The following is a 12,323-nucleotide window of genomic DNA, read 5'->3' on the forward strand; positions in this document are numbered from 1 at the left end:
TAGTGGAAATTTTTCACAATCCACAGATTTAAATCATAGTATTCTTAACCCAACAGAAAAAGTGTTGGGAATCACTTTATGGGACAAAATTCAGGAAAACAATAATCACAGTAAACAAAGTGCTCAGCTGACTCAGAGCTCACAGAAATAATAGCGGTGTTAGGGAAATTACTAGAGATGTGAAAATGAACTCATTTTGGCAAAGCTAGGGTAACAAAAATTATCTTGAGGAGGCTGGGTAAGGAAGGAAAAGTGAGATGTGCACGGGCCCATCACGCCTTCCCCCTTGCTCAAGCTTTGCTTGTAAGCAAAATAAGGTGTGAATTAACACCACATTTTAATGTATTGAAAAGCACAACAGGTAACTCGCTGGAAAATTTGTGATCTTGGCCATATTATTTGCCTTTCAGGGACTTTAATTTACTTCTCTGTAAAATTATGGTGACAGAAGCGAAAGGCTTAATGAGATAAGTGATCTGATATTGCTTAGTAAACCATTACACTTCACAATATGTGTAGTACAATGATTCAAAAGAAGACATACCTGGAATCTAGGAAACTCCATAATTTCCTACAACCCATAATATGAGATATAGAGGGCTTAGAGTTCTAAGTTACTCACAAAAAAATGAAAGTGAGAGAGGACTAGAATGTTAAAACGCCTAAAAGTTTATTTAAAGGATTTATAAGGTCCTTCAAGTAATCAAGTTACAGGTAGGGGAAGAGTCCAGACTTACTACGAAGTTATAGTAATTAAGAATGTATGGTATTAGCAAAAGAAAAGAAAAATAGATTAATTGAACAGAATAGAGAGCCCAGAAATCCACCCACACTAATACAGTCCATTTATCTTTGGCGAAACAGCAAAGGCAATACAAAGAAGAAAATGCCTTTGTCACAAATGGAGCCGAAACAAGGAAGAGTTCACATTTAAATAAATAAATATAGACATAGACTTTACACTCTTCACAAAAATTAACTCAAAATGAATCACAGACCCAAATGTAAAATGCAAAACTATAAAACTCCTCAAAGGAAACACAGGAAAAATGTCTATATGACTTTGGGTTTGGTGATGGCTTTTTAGACACAATGTCAGAGACATGATAAATGAAAGAATTAGTAATCTGGACTTCCTTAAAATTAAAATTTCAACTTTGCAAAAGACGGTGTGAACACTGTGAGAAGATAAGCCACAGACTGGGAAAAAGCATTTGCAAAAGACATATCGATAAAGGATTACTATAAAAATATATAAAGAACACTTAAAATTCAATAACAAGAAAACAAACAACCCAATTTAAAAAATAGGCCAAAGATCTTAATAGATACCTCACCAAAGAAAATATACAGATGGCAAACAAGCATATGAAAAGATGATCCACATTATATACCATCAGAGAAACGCAAATTAAAATGATGAGTAACCACTACGTATCTATTAGAATGACCAAAATCCAGAATACTGACAACACCAAATATTGGTGAGATTGCACAGCAACAGAAACTCTCATTCACTGTAGGTGGGGGATGCAAAAAATGGCACAACAACATTGGAAGTGAGTTTGGTGGTTTCTTAAAAACTACACATACTCTTATCCCATGATCTCGCAATCACACTCTTGGATATTTACCCAAAGGAACTAAAAACCTATGTCCACACAGAAACATGCACATTAAAGTTTACAGTAGCTTTATTCATTATTGCCAAAATCTGGAAGCAACCAAGATGTCCTTCAATAGGAGAATAGATTAAAAAACTGTGGTACATCCAGACAAGGGAATATTATTTACCACTATAAAAAGATGAACTCTCAAGCCATGAAAAGACACAAAGGAAACTTAAATTCATATTACTAAGTGAAAGAACCCCATCTGAAAAGGCTACATATTGCATTAGTCCAACTATATTACATTCTAGAAAAGGCAGAATTACAGAGGCAGTAAAAAAGAAAATCAGTGGTTGTCTGGGGTTAATGGGAAAGGAGGGTCACAAAGAGGCAGAGCACAGAGGATTTTTAGGGCAATGAACTATTCTGCATGATACAATAATGGTGGGTACAGGTCATTACACATTTGTACAAACCCATAGAATGTATAGCATCAACTATGAACACTGATGTAAAGTATGAACTTTAGGATATAATGATATGTCAATTAATGTAAGTTTATCATGTAAGTTTATAATGTAAGTTTGTAAAAAATTGTACCACTCTGGCACGGGATGTTGATAATGGGGGAGGCTATACATGCATGAGGACAAATGATATATGAAAACTCTCTATATATTCCTCTCAATTTTGCTGTGAACCTAAATCTGCCCTACAGCAAAATTGTCTTTAAAAAAATTTTAAGAGAAAAAAAAATGGACAGGAAGCTAAAATGAGTTAAGTAACAAGCAAGGACAAGTTTCCAAAGAAGTAAAACAAAGGATGTTTAGGTGTGACACAACAATGGCACAGGTATAAAATATTATTTAAACTAAACTCTCCATGTCATATAGCTTCATCAATACCCAAATGTATAGTAAAATAATTCTTTGATATTAAATTAAAAGTTTATATATTAACTACATACTCTATGGTTACAAAATGCAAAGTCATCTGTAGAAGAATTACTATCCTTTCTGAATTTCTCTGGAAAAAAAAAGTCACAGGTAACAGCTATAGAAAATACATCATTAAGGGATATATTCACCTTTTTAAAGGACCTCTTAGGTCAAAAGAATTTGGGGCTTCTAATTTTAGGCAGCAAGGAAGCAGCTAGCCCAAGCACTTTGCACAGATTTTCTCATTTTATTCTCAAAATGAAACAATATGGTAAGTAGAGTCATCCCTATTTTACAGATAAGAAATCTGAAGTAAAGAAGGGTAATATAGCGAAAGTCAGACCACTAGTGACTGACAGAATGCAAATCCTCTGTAATACAAGTTCATGCTATCTCAGTCACTTGGTTGCTCTCCAGTAGAACCAGAATACTTGGACATGATGACAGTTTAGAACAAATCAAGTCATGAATACGCTGGTTTCCTGATCCTCCTCTGTTTCTGACCTTTCACTTTCCCTCTCCCTAATCTATCTCTAACCCTTTCTACACCCTCGGTCCTTATCTCACCCTCACTAAAGTACTAATCCTATCCCTCAACCTCTCTCCACATATCACCTGCAGAGGTGGAACCATCAATTGGAAGAAATTCAGAGATAAAATAATGAAATTACCTGTTTTGACAATGCTTGGCAATTTTTTACAAAGCTAAAAGTATAATAATTGCTTGGCAATAGTTGTATCAAAACATTCCTGAGTCAAAATGGCCCTACTATCAAAACAGCTATGTCATCAAATAATGGTCAGGTGAAAATACCATGCTATGCCTCTGAAATAATTAACCCTTGCAATTATATATTACAATTACTAATTCTATCCTAAGAATTTCTATTCATTTTCTCATTTTAGTCTTAAATCTGTGAGGTAAGTCCTGTTGTCAATCAAAACGGCAGGGGTTGCAATCCTAGTCTCTGATAAAACAGACTTTAAACCAACAAAGATCAAAAGAGACAAAGAAGGCCATTACATAGTGGTAAAGGGATCAATTCAACAGGAAGAGATAACTATCCTAAATATATATGCACCCAATACAGGAGAACCCAGATTCATAAAGCAAGTCCTCAGAGACTTACAAAGAGACTTAGACTCCCACACAATAATAATGGGAGACTTTAATACCCCACTGTCAACACGAGACAGATCAACGAGACAGAAAGTTAACAGGAATTGAACTCAACTCTGCACCAAGCGGACCTAAGAGACATCTACAGAACTCTCTACCCCAAATCAACAGAATATACATTCTTCTCAGCACCACGTCACACTTATTCCAAAACTTACCACATAGTTGGAAGTAAAGCACTCCTTAGCAAATGTAAAAGAACAGAAATTATAACAAACTGTCTCTCAGACCACAGTGCAATCAAACTAGAACTCAGGACTAAGAAATTCAGTCAAAACCGCTCAACTACATGGAAACTGAACAACCTGCTCCTGAGTGACTACTGGGTACACAACGAAATGAAGGCAGAAATAAAGATGTTCTTTGAAACCAATGAGAACAAAGACACAACATACCAGAATCTCTGGGACACAATTAAAGTAGTTTGCAGAGAGAAATTTATAGCACTAAATGGATACAAGAGAAAGTAGGAAAGATCTAAAATTGACACCCTAACATCACAATTAAAAGAACTAGAGAAGCAAGAGCAAACACATTCAAAAGCTAGCAGAAGGCAAGAAATAACTAAGATCAGAGCAGAACTGAAGGAGATGGAGACACAAAAAACCCTTCAAAAAAATCAACGAATGCAGGAGCTGTTTCTTTTTAAAGATCAACAAAATTGATAGACCGCTAGCAAGACTAATAAAGAAGAAAAGAAGAAGATTCAAATAGATGCAATAAAAATGATAAAGGGGATATCACCACCGATCCCACAGAAATACAAACTACCATCAGAGAATAATATAAACACCTCTATGCAAACAAACTAGAAAATCTAGAAGAAATAGATGAATTCCTGGACAAATACACTCTCCCAAGACTAAACCAGGAAGAAGTTGAATTCCTAAATAGATCAATAAGAGGCTCTGAAATTCAGTCAATAATTAATAGCCTACCAATCAAAAAAAGTGCAGGACCGGACAGATTCACAGCTGAACTCTACCAGAGGTACAAGGAGGAGCACGTACCATTCCTTCTGAAACTATTCCAATCAACAGAAAAAGAGGGAATCCTCCCTAACTCATTTTATGAGGCCAACATCATCCTGATACTATATCTGGCAGAGACACAACAAAAAAGAGAATTTAGGCCAATATCCCTGATGAACATCAATGCAAAAATCCTCAATAAAATACTGTCCAACCGATTCCAGTAGCACATCAAAAAGCTTATCCACCATGATCAAGTAGACTTCATTCCTGGGATGCAAGGCTGGTTCAACATACTCAAATCAATAAATGTAATCCAGCATATAAGCAGAACCAAAGACAAAAACCACATGATTATCTCAATAGATGCAAAAAAGGCCTTTGACAAAATTCAACAGCCCTTCATGCTAAAAACTCTCAATAAATTCGGTATTGATGGAACGTATCTCAAAATAATAAGAGCTATTTATGACAAACCCACAGCCAATATCATACTGAATGGGCAAAAACTGGAAGCAGTCCCCTTAAAAACTGGCACGAGACTGATGCCTTCTCTCACCATTCCTATTCAACATAGTGTTGGAAGTTCTGGCTAGGGCAATCAGGCAAGAGAAAGAAATAAAGGGTATTCAGTTAGGAAAGGAAGAAGTCAAATTGTCCCTGTTTGCAGATGACATGATTGTATATTTAGAAAACCCCATTGTCTCAGCCCAAAATCTCCTCAAGATGATAAGCAACTTCAGCAAAGTATCAGGATACAAAATCAATGTGCAAAAATCACACACATTCTTATACACCAATAACAGACATAGAGCCAAATCATGAACGAACTCCCATTCACAATCGCTTCAAAGAGAATAAAATACCTAGGAATCCAACTTACAAGGGATGTGAAGGACCTCTTCAAGGAGAACTACAAACCACTGCTCAGTGAAATAAAAGAATTCACAAACAAGTAGAAGAAGATTCCATGCTTATGGATAGGAGGAATCGATGTTGGGAAAATGGCCATACTTCCCAATGTAATTTATAGATTCAATGCCATCCTCATTAAGCTACCAATGACTTTCTTCACAGAATTGGAAAAAAACTACTTTAAAGTCCATGTGAAACCAAAAAAGAGCCCGCATTGCCAAGACAACCCTAAGTCAAAAGAACAAAGCTGGAGGCATCATGCTACCTGACTTCAAACTATACTACAAGGCTACAGTAACCAAAACAGCATGGTACTGATACCTAAACAGAGATATAGACCAATGGAAAAGAACAGAGCCCTCAGAAATAATACCATACATCTACAACCATCTGATCTTTGACAAACCTGACAAAAACAAGAAATGGGGAAAGGATTCCCTATTTAATAAATGGTGCTGGGAAAACTGCCTAGCCATATGTATAAAGTTGAAACTGGATCCCTTCCTTACTCCTTATACAAAAATTAATTCAAGATGGATTAGATACTTAAATGTTAGACCTAATACCATAAAAACCCTAGAAGAAAACCTAGGCAATACCATTCAGGACATAGACATGGGCAAGGACTTCATGTCTAAAATACCAAAAACAATGGCAACAAAAGCCAAAATTGACAAATGGGATCTAATTAAACTAAAGAACTTCTGCACAGCAAAAGAGAGACTACCACCACAGTGAACAGGCAACCTACAGAATGGGAGAAAAATTTTGCAATCTACTCATCTGACAAAAGGCTAATATCCAGAACCTACAAAGAACTCAATCAAACTTACAAGAAAAAAACAAACAACCCATCAAAAAGTGGGCAAAGGATATGAACAGACAATTCTCAAAAGAAGACATTTATGCAGCCAACAGACACATGAAAAAATGCTCATCATCACTCGCCATCAGAGAAATGCAAATCAAAACCACAATGAGATATCATCTCACACAAGTTAGAATGGCAATCATTCAAAAGTCAGGAAACAACAGGTGCTGGAGAAGATGTGGAGAAATAGGAACACTTTTTTTTTTTTTTTTTTTTTTTTTGAGACGGAGTCTTGCTCTGTATCCCGGGCTGGACTGCAGTGGCCGGATCTCAGCTCACTGCAAGCTCCGCCTCCCGGGTTTACGCCATTCTCCTGCCTCAGCCTCCGGAGTAGCTGGGACTACAGGCGCCCGCCACCTCGCCCGGCTAGTTTTTTGTATTTTTAGTAGAGACGGGGTTTCACCGTGTTAGCCAGGATGGTCTCGATCTCCTGACCTCGTGATCCGCCCGTCTCGGCCTCCCAAAGTGCTGGGATTACAGGCTTGAGCCACCGCGCCCGGCCGAAATAGGAACACTTTTACACTGTACACTGTTAATGGGACTGTAAACTAGTTCAACCATTGTGGAAGACAGTGTGGCAATTCCTCAAGGATCTAGAACTAGAAATACCATTTGACCCAGCCATCCCATTACTGGGGATATACCCAAAGGATTATAAATCATGCTGCTATAAAGACACATGCACATGTATGATTATTGTAGCACTATTCACAATAGCAAAGACTTGCAACCAACCCAAATGTCCATCACTGACAGACTGGATTAAGAAAATGTGGCACATATATACCGTGGAATACTATACAGCCATAAAGAAGGATGAGTTTGTGTCCTTTGCAGGGACATGGATGTAGCTGGAAACCATCATTCTCAGCAAACTATCACAAAAACAGAAAACCAAACACTGCATGTTCTCACTCATAGGTGGGAATTGAACAATGAGATCGCCCGGACACAGGAAGGGGAACATCACACACCGGGACCTGTTGTGGAGTGGGGGGAGAGGGGAGGGATAGCATTAGGAGATATACCTAATGTAAATGACGAGTTAATTGGTGCAGCACACCAACAAGGCACATGTATACATATGTAACAAACCTGCACATTGTGCACATGTACCCTAGAACATAAAGTATAATAATAATAATAATAATAAGTTGAGGATCAGAGAGGTAACATCACACATTAAAATAGAAGGGCAGCTGGGGATAGAACCTATGCATGGACTCCTCAGAGTCCATGTACTTCATCACTATGTTTCTTACTTTCTGTTCCAAAAATTTGAAAAGTATCATCTAAAAGCTCAGGATCAAAATGTATTTTAAAAGGATTTATAATAATACAAAGATCATTGCTTTATTTTTTAATTTAGAAAAGAGCAGGATAAAGCTTCGCAAATTTTGACATTTGTTTGTCTACCAAATATTAATACCAAAGAAACATCAATCACATATAATTTGGGATGGAATCCTAATCTACTAATGAGTATTTCACATTCTAATTTTCATTCATTTGGCCAGGCATGGTGGCTCCTGCCTATAATCACAGTGCTTTGGGAGGCTGAGGCAGGCAAATTGCTTGAGCTCAGAAGTTCGAGACCAGCCTGGGCAACATGGTGAAAGCCCGCCTCTGCAAAAAATACAAAAATTAGCCAGACATGGTGGCATACGCCTGAAGTCCCAGCTACTCGGGAGGCTGAGTTGGGAGGATGGCTTGAGCCTGGGAAGTGGAGGTTGCAGTGAGCCAAGATTGTACCACTGCACTCCAGCCTGGTCAACAGTGTCAGACCCTGTTTCAAAAAAAATAAACAAATAAAATAGAGGGTTCATGCATTTAAACTCATATCATATCATCACTTTCAGACCTGAAAACTTTTAGTCTGTTTCTTCCAGTATTTCTAAGTGAAATTACTTACTTTCAGGAAATAGTCATTATCAGTTTTGGGGCCAGCTTTTGGATATCATAATGTAAAAATCATAACGCACATCCATTTTCTGTAGTTCCCCATAGACAGCCCTTTCTAAAAACATGGAAAGAACTGCTAAGCTATTTAATAAGAAAATATTAAGTTGCTGACAGTAGATAATGTACAGAACAATAAAATCACACATTTTCCATGTATAATTTTACGTGTGGTTTAAAACACAAACCACGCTACGATCTTACGTTGTTCAACATTAATGGCATTATATGTTAATATATCTGCAGGCAGTTACCCCAAATTGTCATCACTGGTTGTTCCGGAAGAATATGATTAGGGAAAACTTTCTCTGATAATTCTGCATATGTCTGGAATGTTTACATTTTAAATGTGTAATTATAACAAATTATTTAATAACTTTGGCTTTCTCACCTGAGAAAATACAGATAGTAACACCACAGGTAATATGGAAAGTTCTGCTTTTATCCAACAATCTCCTGGTTCTCCTGCTTGGAACCTAAACAAAAATCATTTACTATGATAAAAATAATGCAACAAATGTGATAAAAATTATTCAGGATAGCATTGTTCATTATGTCAAAATTTTTAAAATATGTCAGAAGCCTATTAATCAAAAATTGGTGAGATGAATTAGGATCTATCCAGTTAATGGAAAACCTAAACCATTAAAAATAAATGTGAGAAGGCTATATAATTGATATGGAAAGATGTTTAAGACACATAGTTAGGTAAAAAACAGTTACAAAACATAAACTACACAGTGATCTTATATTGATCAACATTAATGGTATTATATGTTAGTGTATCTGCAGGCACTTTCCACAAATTGTCATTAGTGGTTGTTCTGGCAGAATAAAATGAGAGTAAACTTTCTCTGATCATTTTGCATATTTCTGGAATGTTTAAGTTTGGAAATCTATTTTTTGTAGTCAAAAAATAAGATTATTTTAAAATGAAGCAATCTCATCTATAGTTTGAAATGCCTGCTTGATCTTGTAACAAATTAAAATGTCAAGCACCTTTGAATGACTGTTTCACACTCGGGGCAAATCTTTAAGAATTATTTAATACTGAGGGACTTAGGTGGGAACTTGTCATTCCCTGCCACTTATCTTCTCTTTCTCCAAGCCAAGCCAGTAGCCAACCACAGGGATCAAAACTTAGCAGTTTAAATGGTAGGCAACGTAGAGTTATTTTCACAGATTACTGCATTAAAAGGAAAGAGTTTCTAAATATAATTACGTAGAAAGGGTTGAGAAGTTTTCCTAGAGTAAATCTGCATATATTAAATTCATAGAACATCAAAGTGGTCTCAAGTTAACAACTCCTTTTAAAATATCATTATCTATCCAGTGGTGCCTTGCTTAGTGAATCTTACAGAAGAAGAATCAAGATGCATACACACACAGTCACACATATACACAAACACAGACAAAGACAAAAAAGAAGTTTTGTTGAGTTTTAGCAGAATGACTAAGTGTTTTCCTGTTTTCTTACATACTTCATTTTACAACACTACATATAACAAATGACATCACTATTTAATCAAGACATGTTTCTCAAGCCTATTACACGCTTCAGAATGACTACGTGTGTTAAGCAGAGATAAGTTGTTGCCAACACCAGCAATCATTTTGTGTATTGCTCAGAATCCAAAGGACTCTAGTTTGCTCACCTAGATTTAGCTAAGTGAAAATACAGAATCTCAGTGAGACATGACATAATGGAAAGAACTCAAATTAGGATTGACCTTAGCTCTGCCATTCACTAGTCTCGAAGTTACTCAAAGCCTCTATGCCTGAGGTTTCTTGTGTGTGAAATGAAACTAACAATACCTGATTCCAGAATCCCTGTAAGTATTTGCCAGCGTGTATGTGAAATACTAAGCATAGTGCTGGAAATACCTGTTAATAATATTACGATTATCATCTGCCCTTATCTGGTGTTGCAGAATAATTCACAGATCAACTTGACAGGTGACATGGCTTTTACCATCATCTTAGAAGAAATCACTCCAGCCAAAAGTCAGACTATGAAAACTAAACAAACTAATATGCGACTGTTACACTTGATTTTTATGCTGGAATTTGTAACTAGGACTGTTTTTTCTTACCTTCTGTGATCCTCGGAGGAAAGCCAAGAGTATTCGGCACATGGGTAAAAGGATAAGGCTGCAGTTGAGGTTAAGAACAGATGCGGAGGCTCTGCTTAGACACAGTCCTAGCTGAACAAATAAGGCAAGGTCAGCACACAGTTAAGGACAATAGTAACGCCTTGACCTGGCTCTACAAGCTACAGGTCTTACCCTATTGCTCTTTTAAGAATCATGCCAAATACCAACTCCTTCAAGAGCCTTGAATAGTCTTCCCTTTTCCTCTCACTAAAACCCCCTATGAACAACTGTTTTCTTTCTGTTCTGCACTGCCTTAAGACCTAGTACTCCTCGCATTAACGATAATGTTACAATCACCTGTAAACACTGTTCCCGCAGAAACTCCATTTCTTGTTCTGCCCCTAACCCACTGTTCTGGCTGTTAAGAGTCTTGAGAGTTTCTGTATATACTGCACCTCCACATGCATGTGGTGTTGGACCCTTTGTTCACTGATAACGTCAGTTTTCAAGCAAGTTTTTCATGTGTGTTCTCTCTCTCTGGAACACTCTCAGTCTCCACACAACCCACCCATTTACACACCACAGCTTTTTTCCAAGCTCTGCTTATCACTAACTCTATTCATCTTTCTGGTCACATAGTAAGCACGACTCTTCTAGAGTTCTTTCCTGACCGGAAACTAGGCAAGAACCCACTGGTATACGTGCACTCATTGCTTTCTGTACTTCCCTGATTATGTCTCTAATCTTCTTTCTAATCTTTTTAAAAATTTTTATTTTGTTTTTAATTGACAAATAATAATTATATATGTATGGGTACAATATGATGTTTTAATACATGTATATATCATGAAATGATCAAATCAAGCTATTATACATATACATCCCCCAAAACACTTATCATTTCTTTGTGATAAATTTATGTATTTATTTATTTTATTTTATTTTATTTTATTTTATTTTATTTTATTTTATTTTTTTGAGGCAGGGTCTCACTTTTTCTTCCAGGCTGAGCGCAGTGGTGCCATATGCGCTTACTGTAGCCCTTTCCTCCTAGGTTCAAGTTATCCTCCTGCCTCAGTCTTATGAGTAGTTAGGACTACAGGTGCATGTCATGTGGTAAGCATGTTTAAAATCCACTCTTAGTCGGGCATGGTGTAATGCACCCGTAGTCCCAGTTACTCTGGAGACTGGGGCAGGAGGATTGCTTGAGCCCAGGAGCTTGAGGTTGCAGTGAGTCATGTTAATAATGCCACTGGAGTCCAGCCTGGGTGACAGGGCGAAACCGTGTCTCAAAAAATAAAAAGATTAAAATTAAAATACACCCTTAGCTATTTTGAAAAATATGATACACTATTATTAACTATAGTCACCATGTTGTGCAATCGATGACCAGACCTGTTTCTTCTAACCGAAACTTTGTATACTCTGTCCACTCCCATCCCCACCCTCTGGTAACCACCATTCTACTCTCTACTTCTACGATTTCAACTCTTTTAGATTCAAAATGTAAGTGAGACCATACAGTATTTGTCTTTCTCTGCGTGGCTTATTTCACTTAGCATAACATCCTCTAGATAATCCATGTTGCTAAAAATGACCAATCTTAAACAAGATGGTGCCTTGAAAAAACTGAGATTCATATATTTGACTATATCTTGGGAGGATGATATATCCATTATTTTAAGCACCATTTTCATTTGGTGATAGCTAACTTAAAGCATTATCTTCATATGTTCACACTGAAAGCATTATGTTCATACTACAACAAATGAAGAATATAATGGAA

General features: G+C 36.8%; 1 protein-coding gene across 8 annotated transcripts in view; it reads right to left on the reverse strand.

Annotated features, from left to right (window-relative positions):
- Window positions 1-12,323, reverse strand: part of NOX4 (NADPH oxidase 4) — a 169,381-nt gene that overhangs the window by 117,602 nt on the left and 39,456 nt on the right. For 7 of the 8 annotated variants that reach the window (XM_073020246.1, XM_038005369.2, XM_008020466.3 and 4 more), the window contains 2 exons: window positions 10,538-10,648; window positions 8,836-8,920 (listed from right to left, as the gene is read on the reverse strand). In XM_073020246.1, coding sequence (XP_072876347.1) covers window positions 8,836-8,920; window positions 10,538-10,648 — 196 coding nt within the window. The remainder of the gene's footprint in view (window positions 1-8,835; window positions 8,921-10,537; window positions 10,649-12,323) is intronic. The other variant, XM_038005370.2, reaches the window with a different exon arrangement.

This window comes from Chlorocebus sabaeus, chromosome 1, assembly GCF_047675955.1.
Source record: "Chlorocebus sabaeus isolate Y175 chromosome 1, mChlSab1.0.hap1, whole genome shotgun sequence".
In the NCBI taxonomy this organism is placed as follows: Eukaryota; Metazoa; Chordata; class Mammalia; order Primates; family Cercopithecidae; genus Chlorocebus; species Chlorocebus sabaeus.